At 38.9% G+C, this 19,521-nt stretch overlaps 1 protein-coding gene across 2 annotated transcripts in view; it reads right to left on the reverse strand.

Annotated features, from left to right (window-relative positions):
- Nucleotides 1-473: 473 nt before the first annotated feature.
- The window catches only part of Wdr7 (WD repeat domain 7), a 326,007-nt gene continuing 306,959 nt past the window's right edge, over nucleotides 474-19,521 (reverse strand). For both annotated transcript variants that reach the window (XM_027949032.2, XM_071602717.1), the window contains 2 exons: nucleotides 8,888-8,992; nucleotides 474-3,268 (listed from right to left, as the gene is read on the reverse strand). In XM_027949032.2, the coding sequence (XP_027804833.2) occupies nucleotides 3,065-3,268; nucleotides 8,888-8,992 (309 nt within the window). In that variant the 3' untranslated portion in view covers nucleotides 474-3,064. The remainder of the gene's footprint in view (nucleotides 3,269-8,887; nucleotides 8,993-19,521) is intronic.

Raw genomic sequence — 19,521 nt, forward strand, 5'->3', positions numbered from 1 at the left:
GTGATTTTTGTTTTTTTCTGAGAACCAATTATACACTTTTTACCTCAGGGATTCAAACTCATCTTCAAACTGAGTACTAAATGAAATAAACTTAATGATGTCAGCCCAGCTCCCACGAGACAGCCAACCTATGTTGTCATGTCTGACAAGATACAATTTGGTACAATTAACAATCTGGGAGCAACTTAGGGTGGAGATAAAGCAGCATGCATGCAATTCCCGTGCCCACGCCACAGGGGGCACTGTTGAGTTTCCTCCCTCTGGCTGTCTTCCTCTGGGGCAGTGTGGGTGAGGTTTCCTTCTCCACTGCTCTGTTGAAATAAGTCTGTCTTTCCGGAATCCAGCTCTCCAGTGAAATAAGTCATCAGAAACAAAAGAATGAGGAGAGCACATGGATTTCAACTGAGAATGTTTAAGAAGGGTAAACACTGGAAAAATATCAGGAAAATATCAACAATATCAGGAAAACCATCTTCAGTATAATTCAGTTTTATTTAACACACATTATGTACACAGGGACATTCAGCACATACAGAATCTATTAAGTGGAATTATCCAGAAATGTCCTGGGAGGCAGACATTTTAATTCACTTGCTGTACATAGTAAGTTCAATCATTACGACATTTTCATACAGATGTCACGTCATGTCATCTTTTGCTTGTAAATTACCAGTGGAGCCACATATGTGTCTACATTTACAAGGACAGGTCCAAAAGCAGTGCTAACAAAATCAATAAAACACTAACAGTGTACACTGGGATGACAATACAAAGTTTACCTCAGAGCTGAGAAACATAAGCTGGGATGAAGTTTGGGACTGTGGGTGTCAAATAGCAAAGGAGAGCATTATGTTAACAAGAATGTAAATATTAGTTCAGCAGTTAGAGATGTCATCTAATCATCAACATAACCCCCCACGGAGCTCCACAGTCCTCATATTCTACTGCCTCATCACAGCCAGTATCTGGGCACATGGGATGTGGAGAGGCTGGCTCTCCCCTTGACCAGGGTTTTTGCTCCCCCAGATCTCACAGCTTTGTCCTCAGTCTCCACGGTGGGTACCACGTGTGCAGTGTGGTGGCTTGCCTACAAGTCCCACACTTTTTTTTTTTCTGATGCACAGAATGTTTTGTTAAAAAAAAAAAAAATCTAAGGTTTATGTTTACCTCCTCATTCCAAATAGTTTTGTAGTCTAGAATAAATTAATTTCCATTTAAGTTCAGAAAGTAAACATGTGCTGAGTAAAGAGCAGACTCAGAAGCCCACTGGAAAAACACAGTGTGCCTGTTAGTTTACCCCACATTTCTCTACCACAAACACAACAGCACATTCACCACACAAAGTCTACACTGTGTAGTTCGTGGTTTCTTTCTTGGAAACTACATATATAATCATTATAAATATGATGTACATGCATGTAGCATAAATTCACTTTTGAAAGAACACCCAACATCTGAAACCAAGAAATAGTACATATTTGCCATCAATGGGAATAACATTTTATATCAATATGAAAGGTATGTTCTACTGGGCTTAATTTTTTAATATGTTCTTTAAAAATCTGTTTCAATAAAATAACAGATATATTTGTTTCTGGACCTTGATCCTATGTTTCTGTGAATTATGGAACAATCTAAGCTTTTTAGATTAATTGCTTCCATCATGTTCTGGTTCCTCTGCAAACTTTGCATATTTTCTCTGAATTTAATAAATTATTTCATATTTTTGCATTTAATAAACCATTTCACCTAACTAATGAACCAATCAACAACCAGCCAGCCAGCCAACCAATCAACAACCACTCCCCTGAACAATATATAGATAAAACCTGTTAGAAGCAATTCATATAAAATATTAACTGATGGACTTTTCCATTACTGTAAGACAGACCAGCATAACTGGACATCAGGAGAAAGTGAGCTAGCTGAAGCTTCCTTAAAAGCCTGAAGAACACAGGTGCTGCAGTGCCTTTTCAAACAAACCGAGAACCCCCACTCCTAAACGTTTGTGCCATCGATATTAATTTTCAAGTGTACTTGTCTAAAAGAAATCCTTCCTTAGTTTTCCTTTAACTGATCAGTAGTTGAAATGCTGATATGTAATTCTAGCATTATAATTGACATGTCATACACATGGGATCTGCAGGTTGAGAAGTTTCCAGAAGGAAGAAGCAATCTCTTTCCTGAACAAAAAGGTCTAGAGCAAGATAAAGGAGAGTCTTCATTTTAGGTATATTCTATGCTTCCAAACTTGCTTCATTATCACAAGAGTCCCCTCAAAAGATTAGTTACAGTGACTGGATAATTATATTAGCTATATAATAAATAGTGAATGATTTTTATTTTAAACTACTACATATACCATTATTTCAGCAGGAAATGAGCACTACAGAAAGCTAGGTATCTGGAAAATGTATTTTTATACAAGGAAAATATATTTAAATATTTTCTCATTAATCTCAAATCAGCTAAGTGTCACTGAAGAAGGTGGCGGCTAAATCCTAGGAAATTGAATTGAGTAATTTCCTAGCAATTACCAATGGGAAAAAAAACATGTAAACACAGAATCTTTTTGGTAAACAACAGTATGTTTTAGGAAATCCAAAGGGGAGTAATTTCAATAATGAGGACTGCCACATCACCTCAATGCCAGCGTCAGAATGACCAGATTCAAGCAGCACTCAGGGCTGGCTTCAATGGCTGGGAAGGCTGATCGGGCTGAGAGTGCAATCACAGTGGTTATTGATTTTTGGGCTTCTGTTGCACAGAGCAAGAAGAGTGTTCCCAGGAACCGCTGGCTTACCCCTCCCATCTCTGGCAGGGAAAAACCACCTAGTGACAGAATGGCCACATCCTGTCGAGTGGTGTGTGCATGCCTCTGAATCAATAGGAGGCCCGTGCGGGAGTCTGCCCCCAAGAAGCATGCACGAGTGACACAGACCCAGCCGCGCCCCTGGATGACACTGGGGTGGGCCGGCACCAAGGAATGATCCGCTGTAGGGACAGAGCAACGTCGGCCTAGAGAACTGAGGGAAACAAAACGCAGTTAGGGCAGCAGGTAGCGCTAGACCATGAAGCGGTGCTCCTTCCCGTCGTGCGCCATGAGGATGACATTGCGGTTGGAAGTCCAGATGAGCCGAGCCAGTCTGAGGGCATTGTGGGAGCCAGGAGATGCTGGCTGCACTGGGGGCACCTGGTAGGTTTTAATGCAGCGCAGCTGAGGGGCTGAATTCAGCATGCCGATGCTTCCCAAGAGTGACGTATTCATCTGGTGGGACAGGGGACAGAAGAGCACAAGTGTCAATTAAAGGACCCTTTCCCTTTCCCTTTTCCTTCCAAAGAGACTGGTTCATCTCTTCTGGTCATTTTCTACTCCCTAATGGCTATCTATATTTATCTAACTTGTATTCTTATTCTTAACCTTTAAGCACTTCTTTGGGTGGATTTGAAATTGTTCTGATGCTGGTACTGTAAACATGTAAGACTGGAGAAATTTTACTTTGTGGGCGGAATCTGTCAGCAGGTGAGTCCATCAATCTTTAGGAAGGAAGCTAAGTTACAGCTGTTAATAAAATGCTTCAGTTAGACAATATCTGGAAGTTGTAGGTATTTAAAACTGCAGATCTTTGTATTCTTTGACAATAACATTAGCTGCATCTCCTGAAGGATGAGTCAATAAAGACAAGTTTTAGGGTCTATAATTAGTTCAAGAAAATGAAGCCAAGTGAGGCTGTAGTCATGAGTGACTGATGACTGCAACCAAGCATGAACCCTAATCCCTATCCCTTTGCCAACACCTTCATTCCTCACCTGCTTTTTGAAAACAGGCTCTGAAAAACCTTTACTTATATTGAAGGAAGAAACAAGAATCAGTTCCATTTCATTGTTTTGCTATCCTGCTAAACAGAGTTTACCCTCCATGATTGATGGACATTTCCTCTTTATCAGTTGGTGATTTTTGCAAAAAGTAGTTTTTCTGGATTTGATTTCAACTATAGTTTTCTTCTTCCATTCACAGAATGAAAAATAACGTGGAAATTATAAATCACGAACAACTATGTATTCAGGTCAAAGTTCTCACATTTGAATGACAGTTTTCTAAGTGAACTGTTTTTGGAGCAACTGAATCTGAAGCTTTCTTTAGATTTTAAATATTTCTTAAAATGTTTGCAAATGCATCATTTGCACTATCATAAATCACATGGAAAGCATACTGAAAGTCAGGAAAGATGCCTTGGAAATAATATTTTTTTTCTTTGCACTAATTTTCATTTCTGGTTCTTCTTGCTGGTAAAGTCTCCATCTACATGCATAGGATGCTAGGGATTTGGAGGAAGCATGCAGATTATGGTCCAGCTTATACAAATGGTTGCTACATAAAACCCTAGCGAGTCCTAGGACATTTGAGATGTGTTTTGCTGATATCATGCTCTGCATTTGGATCAGAGCAAAATACAAGCCATTCCTTTTGCCAGCCTCTCTCAGCAGCAGGATGGTGTCAGAGGGCGTAAATCATGGCATCTCTAGCAGAGTGCACGCAGGCTCCACTGACATTTTCACAATTTAAATCATCTTGAGTAATAACCCTTTTAAGATGACTAATGTTACTGATTTTCCTGCATTAATAATAGTGCCGAACACAACACAGAGGTGAAAAAAAATCACTAGTGTACGAGGTCACATTTTAAAACCAAATGTATGGTTATCGTTAACTCTTTCTGTTGAAGTTCAGTTCACATTCAGGAAGTATCACACTGTCATCCTTCCAAAAGCCTCTTGTTTCCTTCCCTCCTGTTTCCAAAAACACCAATAAAGAGAAAAATCAATGCCTTATTGCCTTTTGGAGGTTCCCAAATAGTTCAAACATGAATAATAATAGTAAGCTTGACTGGATAGGTCTCACATCTACAAAAAGTAACAGTATATAATTTAGTCCTCTTACAGAACAGATCCAAATGATCCTGAAAATTGCTGGTTAAAATTAACTGGCATCAATAGGCAAACTATACTTTTAAAAAAAAATCTAATTTCTCAGTTGATAAATAACTACAAAGTATTTTTCTTTTATTATGGATTTTCTATGAAAATATGTATGAAGCTTGATTTCTGCTTGTGGTTCAAAATGCAAAGATATATAATGTGCTCAGATGCTTTCCTACTTTTAATTCTTTCCTTGAAATCCAGCTATGTACAAGAAAAAGGTTGAGGGTAAAAGGGGAGAGGAAGAAAATATCTTACGAGAGCTCTCTAGATGGAAAGATTTCCAGAAAATTCCATTATTAATCTGGGTTCCTTTTATGGCATGAGTCATCTCTACTTTGATAAATGCTGTCACTAGTGTCAAACAGCCTTTCTGCCTCAGAATGGGGTTCTGTAAGGTCCAGAATTGCCATAGCTGCACCCCATTGAAAGGATGAGGACATCATACTCACTAAATTCCACTGCCCCTCAGACCATCCTTTCCCCGTGACCTCTTCAAATGAGGAACAGATTTCAAGTAGGAAAGGTGTGCATTAATTTTCCCAATAAGCTTAACCAAATAACTCTCTCTGAAATAATTCACCATTTGGCTATGCAGCATCATTTTTTTCTTGATTAAACTAGGCTAAAGTTAAGGGCAACTTAAACCCTGAACAAACAATGCATGGAATTACCAGATTGGGTAATATTGCATTTTTCCTGATTATAAAGATAATAAATACTCTCACTATAAAAAACTCAAATAATAGAACTACAAAAAAGAAAGCAAAATGCCCTGAATCTCACTCCCAGAGACAATTGTGTTGACGTTTCGTAAACAACCTTCCAGACCTCTAAGTATAGACACGCTGGGGGAGAAATGGACTTCAAGAGATTCATATTAAAAGGTAGTTTTGCAATGTGCTTTTTTCATCAACAAAATGTTGAGGGCAATCTTTGCATGTTAATGATTGTAGATTTACATCATTCTTTTAAAATTGCTGAATAGTATTATCCTACTGTATGATGGAGGAAATAAAAATAAATGAAGCCAATGTCAGTCAGATTTTTTATAGCATTTCTGAAAGAGGATATTTATTTGTTGGATGGTGGTGGTAAATTTAGGTAAGAGAATTACAAATATATTTCATCACTGATTTCCCCTTGCTCAAATATCAAGAGATACACTGAAGTGAAGGATTCAAATTGTAGGAAAATGAAGTGAGAGAATCAAAAGGTTTGAAAGACTGCTGAGTTATATTATTCGATGGCTGAATGTGTAAACTAACATGCCAACTTGGCCTTTCCCGTCCCTTCCAAAACATGCAGCACAAAACCAGTTCTATGGAGATTATTTTCAGAATACAGAAACACAGATACAATTCATCAAAACAGGAAATGTTTTACTGCCTTCCTTATATAAGTAATGCTGTACACAAACCTTTTACTAAGTCTCACTTGAGTAATTATCCAACCAATATTTCTCATTAACACTCACTTCTCAGCAAAGATTTTAATAGTTGATAGCCTTAGTCAGGCTCTGTATTAATAAGACTTCATTACGTTTTCAAAATGTATTACAGTACACTTACTGGAATAATATAAAAGTATTCGCGTACATCATTAGAAATAAATAACATGAATCTAAATAAATCAGTCAAGCTCATTTGGGGAGAGCAGCAGTAGATCCAATGCTGCTTTCTGCCTTCTGGGTTCTCCGTAATTCAAACACAAGACCACTGCACTTCTAGAAAACTTTTCCTTATATTTTCTTGATAAAGCTGAAATCATGTGTTTCTGTATCTTCCATTTAATTTTCAAGACTCAGCTGGGTATAATTTAAGCATCCAAGGAATGGGCTACATCTTAAATTCCGACATTGATTTTAGAGGCGAGAAAGGCGCGTGTGTTGCTCTGGTTGCTGGGGCACTCTGCCATGTGCACAGGACATCAGACAGAGCTTGTGGACTAACCAACGGTACTGCACCCCCTCTGTGGACAGAGCCACACGCACAGGCACACAGGCTTAGCTAGACCTGACAGAGTACTGGGACACAGTGGGTGCTACAGAGAGGAACTGGAGAGGAAGAGGGATCTCAGAAAGATAACAACCTGTGAATGACCTTGACCTCCCGGGTAAGAGAGGAGGCTAACCACAATTCCACCAACATGCTGGACAGAGACTGTGACTGAAAGAGTTCTCAAGAAAAAGATGAACAAACACATGCAAATAAAATCTTAAAGACCTAGAGAAGAGAAAGAAGAAAATGGAAATTTCAAGAAAATACTGTAAAAAGTGTCAAATCTGGCTACTTTGGGAGGCAATCCTTTAAATCATAGATTTCCTTAGCAGAACAAAAGTTTTAACACAAAGGAAAAGGTTTAGTCTGTTTACTCCAAAGGAGAAAGCATGGACAGAAGAGAAGCTTCTGGAAGCAGAGGCTGTGACCTGCTGATCTCCATTTCCAGAGGGCAGCCAGCACCCAGCACTTGGACGGCCAGTCGAGGCTGAATGAATGGGAGCACTCCTCCACGATTCCAAGAGAACGGGGAATAAAGGGAAATAGTGGCACAGAGACCATTGTGTCAATGAGAAGATAAAAGCCATCAGTAGCTCACTCTTAAAAGAACCACTGTTCCACGAGTCTAGTTTCTGGATACCTAGAGGACTCACATCGGATTTTAGTAAAATGCCAGTCCTGAGGTTACCCATTGGGAAGAATGAAACGTGAATGAGATCTCTGATGAAAGGAGTTTAATATGAGCTAATTAAGATGCTGGAGATATATTCTAGAAGAAAGGATAATGAGAAAATAAACTGGAAAACTAAATTAGATAAAAAGTGGAAGTCTGTGACAGATTTGGAAGTTGTCACGCTTTAATAGCATGTTGTTAATTAAGCAATTTATTGTATCCGTTTTACATTTTATTAGCTATTGATTTTTTAAAACTGGCATCAAGTTGTGCTGAAGCCTTCCTTGTTTAAACTTTTATTTTATTTTTTAGCTTTCAAAGCAGTACACAGAATCTTATAAAATATAACTTGCATCCTAGGAAAATAAAGGTGGCAAAATTTTAACTCTTTTGGGGGGCTTGGTGATATGTAATTTTTTAAAACTATCAGGACTAAAAGAGTAATGTCATTAAAAAAGAAGATGGATAACAATTAAACACTGAGGACAAAACACATTCTAGTGTAAAAATCAGTGTTCACTTAAATTAGTGAATATTAATCACCAAGTCACTAATCACTGAAGTCAGAATTAAATATGGGCATTCTTATGAATTGCCAGAAATAGATACTCAAGTTTTTTAAAATGTTTTGAAGAGCTGGGGAATTAATAACATTATGTGGGAAATTCATAATTCAAACAAAAGTGAGATCATTTGAAGGGGGCATAAAGTGAATACTCAGAAAGCACCTCGATGTCTTGTGTCCTGTGCCCACTCAGAGTCACAGACCCAAGAACTCTGTGTGAATTCCCAGCCTCAGCAAGGCTTCCCTGCCCAGCTCCTTTCAGGCTGGGCTGGCCCTGCAATATGCCATGTCCTTGCTTCCCAGCGACTGTGCCTCCCTCCTCAGCATCCCGCACAGCTCAGTCTGGATGCGGTTTCCTCTGGAAAAGCTTCCCATACCTCATGCTCAGACTCTCCCCTGCACTGTGAATGCTGGTCTTATTCCTGTATCCCTATGCTGAAAGCTCTGTGACAGCAGATGCCCCCTTTCCAGATTGCTAACTGTGTCCTCAGTGCCCTGTGCACAAGTGTCTGACACGTAATCAGCAATCAATAAACACTTGCCATTTGTTGAAGGAGGGGAGGAAGCACAGGGAGTAGGGCTCAGAGGGGCGCTCCACAGGAAGGTATTCCCACCACGGCACCCACACCATGCAGCTTATACTTTAAGACCCATAACATATACTCTTACCTGCCAGAAAGAAATGTGGCTGTCAGTGTTTGAGTAGGTGGCAAGATATCGCCCGTCAGGAGCAAAGGCCACTGCAGTGATTGGTCCCTTGTGTCCATGGATTGTCTAAAATGAAGTTCATAGGTCATTAATGGAATACATTCCACAGAACACACACAAGATACATTTCAAGGACACATGTAAATGCATTCGATTTTGAACAAGTGATATCACAGATATTAGATACTATGATGTTCTTTGTTTGTGAATTGAGTTAGAAAAATGGGAAAAGTGACCAAAGTTTTCTCATTATATATATCCAAGGGCTTCAATCTTGTTCTGAGGAGTAGACCAGACTACTACGAGTCTAATTTCTGGATACACTACCTAGTAGTGTCCTTCCAGTTGGGAAGGACAGTATGGGCCCAAAGAAAAAGCATATACTAATGAGTAAAACAATGTTTTAATTAATTTGTGTCCATTAGGGGGAAGACTTTTGCAATTAATTAGAAAGGGAAGAAACAGATCATCAAAATTATCCAGAAACGAAAAACAATCAAAACTGCATCATGATATCCCTGTGCTGGAAGGAGAAACTACAATTTGAACTCCTTAATAATCACACATTTTTCATGTTTTATGCTTGATTTTCCACCAATAACACTGTGTTTAAATGCATATAACTGCAATTAGTAAACACAGATACACTCATGTGTTGGAGATTCGGGCACACATATAAATCAAACACTATTAAAAACAAGTTAACAGGGATAGTTTTGAACCTTTGCCAATAGCTATCATTGATTTAGCCATGAATAATAAAAAGGAGACTGTATTTTAGAGTAGGCCTTTGCTAAAAGGTCTTTACTAATAAAAAAAAATACAGTCAAGTTTGATATTAATAATTACAGAAAACACTGTGTACTAAGAAAATTGGCACAATATTGTATTAAACTCCCCACATTCAACTGTTAAAAGCCATACCTCTACTACATTAACTAGTACCAGATCTGGTGTACAAGCTCTCAGCTGCTCTCCCTCCCTTTGTCTAGAGAGGAAATGGGAAATGTGTGCTCTTAAACTAGACAGGATCAGACGGTTTGTATTCATCTGTAATTTCTGATGAAGAATTGTGAAACCTGAGGCTCACTGGAAGCTTCAGATTTGCTGTGTGAGTCAGTCCATACATACTGTAAATTTCAGTAAGAATTATTCATAATTCATATCTGAAGACTGAAATGAGAAAGTGAGGAGAAAGGCAATCGGACATTCCTTATTGCCCTTTGTAACCTGTTCTTTCCTGTTACTTGACTTTCAAGACACCATGGGATCCCAAATAACACGTTTTTCAACACTCAAAGAAAAAAATGTCATACTGGAGACCTGGGCTTGGGCAGGCAGAGGGCATTGATGTGAGTCACACTGTCTGGGTTTGAATCTGGGCTCCATTACACTAACTATTGACTGTGGAACTTAGGGCCATGTTGCTTAAGGTACTTAGCCTCAGAGTACCATGCCTACAATGTAGGGAGAATGATGATTATAATGACTATATCCACCTCAAAGAGCTTTGTGAAAATTAAATGAAATATAAATAACACTCTGCACAATGCATGGTACATAATAAGCATTCAATAAATACCATTGACATTTTTGTTTCTACTGCTTGTTTAGACATGACCGATGGGGGAAAAATCACAAAACTCAATTACTTAAGTATACTGTTTTAAAGACATCTCCCTATAAATAAATAAATAAATAAATAAATAAATAATGCCTGGACCATTTATCCCCAAATCAGCATTATTCAGCATACTGGGTTGCTTAGAAACAGATTTCAGACAATGACATTTTATTAAACATGTATGGTACCTATCCATGGTGCTGACCCACACATATGCTGAAATTAAGTAACGGTATGCCTGGTGAATCAAGAAACCAGAGTAACTTCAAGTTCACTAGAATGAAACTGATTCTGGGTGGGGGTGGGAGGAGGACCCCAACTAATCACATGGGAAAAACTGGCCATTCCCGTTTACTGGGCCAGTGTAATAAACTCATTTTTGTTTTTTAAAATCAATATTCAGTTCTGCAAAACATCTGAAATTCTACTGTGCCAATCTGAATCTAGTTTTTGATTAAGATCATTGACCAGGCCTTAAGATGAAACTAGATTGCAGATGTGTTTGGTTTGGCCTGCATAAATGTTTCTTAAAAAATTTAAGACTACATTTCTAATTCATCAGAGCTCATGTAAAAAGCCAGATTTTTAGCCTCTCCTGGAAAACTGGAAGATTAGGCAAAACTAGGCCTCTGTTCACCTGCTGCAGCATCAGCCAGGGCCGAGTAGAGGCAGCCACTCGGTCTAAGAAATTGTTCTTCATTCCATGAGCCCAGCAAAACCTGAGAGAAGTCCTGTGCACCACACTGCCTGGCTCACAGGTCTCTAGCCTGGGCCCTCACGACACTGAATGTAATGCTTTCCATTATGACCATCTGATTCAAAATAATTTCTTGCTTGTTCTGGAATCCTAGTATCCATCTAAAATTGTGAGCAGACTAAAAGTTCTACCAAGATAAACTAGTCATTCTAGAAAGCCCTCAAAGTTGAACTCTGGAAGTTGGCTGATGTTCCTGGAGAATGGATCTCCAAAATTTCTAAAATTTAAAACAAGGCCTGCCTCCTTCAGATTAGCAACCTGCCTTAATCAGCAACCAATCTGCCCTTCATTTAACAGTGCCACCGCAAGTTGACTCTAATCCAGCAGGCCAAGATGTCACAACCAAATGGGCACCTCACTATGACTTCCTGTGAGGCTCTCCAAGGTAGTCCTGTGGTAAAGCAGAAACCTAGAATGCTGGGACCATGCCTGCTCCTTCAGATCATCTCCACTAACTATTTCACACAATCTCTTCACCTTTTCCCAGGGCTGGCCTTTAGAGCACACCATACGGATCCCCCTACATCAGTAGAGGACATTGCCCACTGTTATCTAGTGTCTAACAGGTGATCCAGTAAAATGGATTCATTCTGGAATTTTCTACCTGGAAAGTTTTTCTCTTTCCGGGAAGATTTTGTTGCTTTCTTTTATCCTGTAACAATGATTACATAAGCTAACGTGTGTTTTGCTTTTGTACCGGGAAATTCAGAACTGAATTTAAGTTCATTCCATGACTAGTAATAAATACTTCCTATTAATTTCACTAATCATCGCTGTTTTCATCTGTTGTTGCTGAGGTCTAAACATATCCTGAGTTTGATTTTGTAAATTTCTGAAAAGTCTGTTTTGAACAAAGGAGGATTATGCTTTAGATCAGATGCATATGTGCACCTGTGTGTGTGCACGCACACGTGTACACATACACACACTTGCACAAAGATACTGCTAGATGCCCCACAGGGCTGTCTTTTGAACCCAGAGAGCACTAACTGTAGTTGATAGACAGGTCTGTTGTCTCATAAGAAGCAAGTACCACTTGGGGCAGAGCGGGGGAAGCTTGCTATGTTAATGGTTTTGTACATCTGGTGAGTTCATTATCATCTCAGTCTGAGAGGTGCTTCAGCCCTCAATGTAATGGAAATGTGCCATTGTCTTTGTTCAGACTCTCTGAACTTCTAAGATCTGTGCAGGCACCACCCCAACTGACTTTAACCTTCACTCAGGCATTAGGCAAACAGCTGCACAGTGACCACAGCAAACTTGGAAGTTTTGTGATGAGGCAGACCCAATGGTTTAGGTCTCAAATGCTAGATGCTAAAGGCCATTTCAAAATGACAGGTTTCAAATAAAAAGAGGTTTGATCGACTTTTTGTATGCAAATAGTATCATGTCTTGCTATATTTTTAGTTAAAGGAATTTCTGTCATAAAAAGACAGAGATAGAACATAAAGAAATTAATCTAATTCAGGAAGTGCTACGAACAATGAGAAAAATCAAGCAATTATTCCTGGTAGGAGACAGAGTGCTGAACTGTTAAACACCCCAACCCCTTGTCTAATGAAAGGAAAGGGTCTGAGAGGCAGGATTAATAATGAGCAATACTTACACTGACATACCAGTTTTTACCAGGTTACTTTCAGTGTGCTCGGCAAAGAAATAAAATTAACCCTATTGTACAGGGAAGGAAACAGAGACCAGAATTTCCAAAATGGTTTGGTCAGTGTCAACAGAAGCTATGACTATCTAGAATATTCTCTTTAACATTTCTCATCACACCGCCTATCTCTTCTTGGAGTTCCTTCCTGATATTCATCTTCCAAATTACAAGTTTGAAACTGGAAACCCAAATGTAGGACTCTATTAGATCCATTTTAAAGAACAGACAGGATTAAAGAGAATATTTAATATATATTTTCAGGTCGCATTATATTTTTAAGGGGAGGAGGAAAAAACCCTAACCAATCAAAACATTTTGTTACTTGAAACATAAATTGTGAAGGGAAGATTTCTAAAAGTAGGTAAAATTTTGCTATCAAAAATATCACCAAAAGGGAAAGATTTATTAAGTACTGACTCACGTATTTTGTATAATACTAAAATATACTTAAAATAAATAAGTAAGTAAAATAACATGGAGCGAGTCTTGACAGTACCAAGGTCTTTAGGGTGAGAGGGAAGTGCAGCGTTGATCATGGTCCTTCTCCAGGAGCAGCATGGCTGACTTTAGATTAAATTAGGCAGGTGCAATTTGAGGGGCACTTGAAAGGTCTGCTGGGCTGAAAACATGTCCCCAGTTGGCTGCACATGTCCTCTGAAATCTTTAGAAACACAACTATGCCTTTAAGCAGAGGCGTTTTCCCTAGATGTGCTCTGCAGAGAGCAAACAGGGTGAATACACTCTCATGAGGTACAATCATGGCAGATGCCCTGAGTTTAGGGTGAACCAAAGAAGTATCCATTTGTGTACTGGAGAAGGCAGATACTTACGGCAGTGAGTGACCAGGGAACAAGGATGGGTCCTTGAAAAGGAAAGGCGATTCCGAGGACCTACAACTACCAGCATTTTCCTAGTACTGGTCCCACTTAATGACAACCAAAAGCACGTGAGGCTTAGGTTGCGGGTACCTCTACACTCAGCCCTCATCACATAATTTGCCATCTCCTACATATTCTCAGCAGCCCAAGTCAGCCAATCCTGATTTGCATGCCTTCCTGACATCCCAATCCAGGCCACAGATTTCATGGCTGGCTGGCAGGGAGGTAACCGCTCACAGCACAGAGAAGACAAAGACATCGCTCTGCCTGACAGCTTTGTTTGTTAGGCAAGGGAAGTCTCATCAAAAGAGAGCCATTTCAAGAGAGTTCAAAAGTTAAGAATTAATTGTATTCAAGAAAAAAAGTATGTCTTTCTTTTCTCCCAGGCAACCAATTTATGAAAATTTTATTGAATATTTAAGGTTCGCTGTTCAAGGAAACAAATTATAGGTTTAGCAAATAATTTACGCAGATAATAACACCATTAAAAAATAGATAATCTCATCTATGGCCGATTAAAAGGCTCAAGTGAAATTTAATTATCGCCGTGCACTAAGCCTTTGCAAGCCTTCCTGTGTGTAAGCTCTCAGGACCACACGATGCTGCCAAGAGCCTGGAAAGGTCACCCATTCTTGCTGTGTGTGGCTATGGCTGCCTTTAAGCAGGTCAAACAGATAAAAATCATTTTGTTTTCCAATAACTCTAGAGAAGTTTCCAAAACCTCCCCCAAGGACCCCTCTGAGTGTTTAACAATGTGTGCTGTCAGGAAAATTTTCCTGATATCAAATCAAAATCCCAAATGCTGAGCTTGGGCCTGCTTTCTCTTGTTCTATGTCCTCAGTAGAGATGGAGAACCAGCGCTGCTGCCCAGTGCTTCCAGTGCACTCATCCCTTACAGACTGGAGGGCTGTTGTAGCAATGTCCCTCTTTTTACTTCCTTCTTTATTTTGGGGATTAAAAAGACATTCTGGTGAGCATAACCTTTCAAGCCTCATCTTCCAACTTTTAAGTAATTTTGGTTGCTTTTTCTTAAACTTTCTAATTATGTCATCTTAGAGTTGGATGGTACCTTAGGTCACCTTGTTCAACTCCATCTAAAAATGTGAAATTTCGAACCAGACAGTACTGAAGAGAGCCTGGGTGTCATTGTATTGTTTTTCTCCTAGGGCCATGCAGGCAGACCAGCTCCATGCGTACTTTATCAGAAAATAGCAATCATGGCTGATGGTTATCATTAGAAGATAATTTATTACAAATCCTTGGAAGGGAAGAGGAAAAGCTGGTGGAGTTGTTGGCATGCAGATGGTTGACATTCAAAATGCTCCCAGTTAATTTTAGGGGACTGAGATGTGGACAGCTGAGCCCTAGGGGACAAAAGCCCGGAGTGTAGACATGGACAAATGCAGATTGTCAGCCCTGCTCCACGTCCTTTTCTGCTACCCTCTCCAAAGGCCATTCACACTAACTTGCATTCTGACTGCTTATTTTCATTAAGTCACATACATCCATTTGCTTATTGCTCCTCAATCCTCTCCTATCCCTCTGTTTACTTTCTTTCATTTACCAATCATCAACACTTAGGTCATATCACCTGGGTGCTTCTATCTCATTGTAGTATAAAAATGCATCATATCACTTGATGCTTTAAAACAAAAACATGGGTTTAGCAAGGGTCAACTACCAAAGAGTTTTTGTCATCCTTCTAATAAGTTTTAAAACTGAATAGTGAAGGGTATTTATGAGGGTATTTATGTGTGTATTAGTGGGCTAGGCATTATGGGGAATCTAAAAATATAATAAGAAGTCCATCTTCTATAGCACATACTATGTGTCAAGCACCATTCTAAGCACTTTTACATAAACTTCCTAATCCTTATCCCTCATAGAGGAGACTCTATTTCTCCCATTTTATAGATGAGGAATCTGAGGCACAGGGAGGTATAATAATATGTTTTGATTAGAATCCAGCAGTCTGGCTCCAGAGTCTGTTGTCTAACAGAGTATCAGGTGAAGGAAAAAAAAAAAAGAACTACTAGCCTTCCATTTCCATTTTGGATATGTGATGTCCCCCAGAAGCTCATGTGTGAGACAATGCAAGAATGTTCAGAGGTTAAGTGATTAGGTTATGAGGATTGTAACATAGTCGGTGGATTAAACCCCTGATATGGATTAACTGAGTGGTAACTGTAGGGTGTGGCTTGAGGAGGTAGGACACTGGGGGTGTGCCTTTGGGGTTTTTATATTTTGTGCCTGATGAGCAGAGCATTCTGTCTGCTTCCTGGTGGCCATGTCTTGGGCTGCTTTCCTCTGCCATGCCTTACCTTAGGCCCAGAGCAATGGAGTTGGCTACTATTGACTGAGACTGTGAGCCCCAAATAAGCTTTTCCTCTTTTGTGTTGTTCTTGTCAGGTCTTTTGGTAACAGCAATGAAAAAACTAAGTAAAATAATTTATTTTCATGTAGCTGGCATTACATACATTACACATTAACACTCCTAAGTGACTTTTACCTGTGTAACTGATGAAGAATTCAAGGGATGCCCAGGCAGATGCAGCTGGACTATTGACAGCAAGAGTTTGTGGTGGAAGTGCCTGTTCCTAAGTCATGGACAGGCCAATCAGCCTGCCCGACCCTGCAGGCCCTACTCAACCAGGGGCCTCACAAATACCTAGACTGTCAACCCCAATGGCACAAAGGGGGTTTCTGCATCCAGGAGAATGCGCCTGGTGCATCCTGATCCCCCTTCACACCCTGGGCTGTCCCGGCCCGCTGCATCCCCTTGCCCTACCATCCTGTGAAGCCTGGCCCAGGGGAAGCCCCATCTCCCAAGGAAGTTCAGGCACCCAGTGGTCCTACAGTCATGTGGGAAGAGGCAGGACCCCTTGGCCCACGTAACAATGTCAGATGAAGAAAAGAGCTTTTCCTTGACCTAGCTACAGAAGTTTAAACCCTTTAAACAGAGCTGCCCTGACATTCTACCTTAGCCAGGAAGGAGGCTAGACACCCAGCCCAGTGGGGACTGCGGCTCCATTTCGCTCATCGGCAGCCTCCTTCCCTGGTCCTCAGTGCCTGAAGGTTTTCATTTTCCCATTAGCTGGTCTGTGTCCCAAAGGGGCAAAATCTATCTATAAGTACTATAAATATACATTTTTAAAGAAAAGAATGAAGTATAAAATTAGGAGCCTGCCTCTTTTTAACTGGGGACACACAATATAGAAACTGAAAGTATGGATCAAAATGCAAGTACACAGTAAATGGAATCCTAAAACTCTTGAGTCTTAAAGAGAGCCTGGCTTTTCTCTGTGACCCTGTTATCTCCTACAGATAAGCACATAAGTCTAGATCTGCCCATTTGACAAGTGCACAATGACTTTGAAAAGAAATTTGAGGGTTGAAAATGGATTATTCATTTCTATAATTTCTTTCCTTGTTGGAAGGCTGAAGTAATGCTTCTTATTCACATTATGCCAACTCCATGTAATGAGAATCAACCTGTTATGGCATTTTCCAGTCTAAGAGGCTTTGGAGCTACTCAGTGAGTTACTTTCTACCACCACCTAATGGGGTGGTATATATATGGTATTTAGGAGAAAAACAAGTAGATTTGGTATCATTTTAACATCTTAATGGAAAATAGATTTAAGGATAAATATAATAAAGTGAGAAACCTTAAGTTTTTTATTATAAGATATAATGCTTCAAGTTAACAGACTCTCTTTTTCCTTAAAAAGGCTACAACATTTATTGCTCATTTTCAGGTATTAAAAGTTATTTATATATTGTTTGAGGACAAACAGACACTGAAAAATTAAAAAGCTTTTTGGTACCTTTATATTGATAACCCTATGATACAAGCAACACAGTTTTGAAATTTCTTTTGTGGGGGATTATAGTCCCTCATTATTTAGGAAAAGGGAGAATCAACATAAGTGCTCAGTATAGTTTTACTCTTATAATTTGGGCATTACTAGTCATTTCACATTTTTAAAATATTGAGACTTATGTTTTCACTAAAATAATCAAAGTATAAACACTAACTTTAAAAAGAAAAGTCTATGAATAAACAAATAGAGAACGAATATGTCATTAGTAGGTTATCAATTTTCAAACACCGTAGCCCTCATATCATTTCTGTAAAAATACATGTGCTAGTTTTAGCAATTTTTTATTTTTAATTTTCCCCTTCTATTCAACTAAGAAACTTTCAAAGAAGAAAGTTAGACATTAATTCACCCATTAATATCTAGTCCCCTTCTTCCTTTTCTTGCTGCAGATAATTGTGAGCACGCTCTCTCTCTCTCTCTCACACACACACACACAAACACACACCTATTTTGCTTTATTACACCAAATATTTTCAATGCTATAACTCTATAACACTCAGTTAAACTATATATGTTAAATCCTTTGATGAAATGATGAATTTTATAGAACATATTTCAAAAATCAGGTTTGCCCTAAGTCCAAAACTTCACAACTTTCCAACTTATTATATAATATGATTATTGCCAATTTTTGGCTAATAAGGTAATAGCAGGAGATTCACATTATGAGACTCTTCAACTTAATAATGATAACATAAGAAAAAATTCTAGTTAAGGACATAATTTAAAACAACATTTTTCCATATAACTCAACATTTAAAATATAATTATAGAGCCATATTTAAAGATTATTCATGGATGCTCAAACACTGACTAGTAATGTGATTTAGATAAATGCATGAACATTGTTAGGTTTAAATAAAATGATATTTAATAAATTATTATTAACTCTTTACACTACTGATATGAAATAATTAAAAAACACTTATGAAAGTGTAACTTACGTATAATTAACATTAATAGAAAAAATGTTTTCACATTTGGGCAGATATAAAAGCTAATTTTTTTCCCCAGTATTTTAATAGACGTCTATTCAAGCACATACTAGAAGTCTTAAAATGAACAAAGTTTTGTTATTGGATTCTTGAGCTATGAAAATTCTGTGAATATTCAAAAGATTCCTAAAAAAAACCAAAAAGACTAAAAAATGGCTATGAAAGCAGACAGGAAAAAGCCCAGTGAAAGGTAATACAGCGCTGACTACGTAAACCGCTGCTGCTCTACATAGAGCTCCTCAGGCGCAGGGACTATCCCATTTAACTTGGTACCTTGAACTTGGCGCCCTCTCAGACACTGCATGATTCCTCTGGCAGGGCTCCGGCAGACATACGTCACATTCACTCATGGACAACAATCACACTCCTGAGTGAGTGTCCGCTGTGATGCTTCCACATTCCTGTGGTTTCTGAGCTGCTGAAGGCCACCAGGAGATGGCTTGGTGGGAACAGAGGACAGGTCTTCAAAAAAGTCCCTTCCAACCTCACCACCTCTCTTTCAGTTGGTATCGTGCCTGGTGACACAAACCTGTTTACTACTGTTTTGTGTTACAGGGATAATTTTGCTTCTCAAGAAATACCAAATTATAAAACATAAAAATATAGAATTACTCTCCTAGTTTTCATATAATGTCCAAGTTTCTCTTAGTATTAAAATAGTAATATTCATAAATAATGCAATAACATATAGTTTTTAATTTGCAAATATCACAGAGCAGTTACCATGGCAAATAACACTGACGTTATTTGTCAGTCCTCTGACTTATTCTTAAGACTACTCCACATTTACTTAGTGTTAT

Source organism: Marmota flaviventris, chromosome 16 (genome assembly GCF_047511675.1).
Source record: "Marmota flaviventris isolate mMarFla1 chromosome 16, mMarFla1.hap1, whole genome shotgun sequence".
Taxonomy (NCBI): domain Eukaryota; kingdom Metazoa; phylum Chordata; class Mammalia; order Rodentia; family Sciuridae; genus Marmota; species Marmota flaviventris.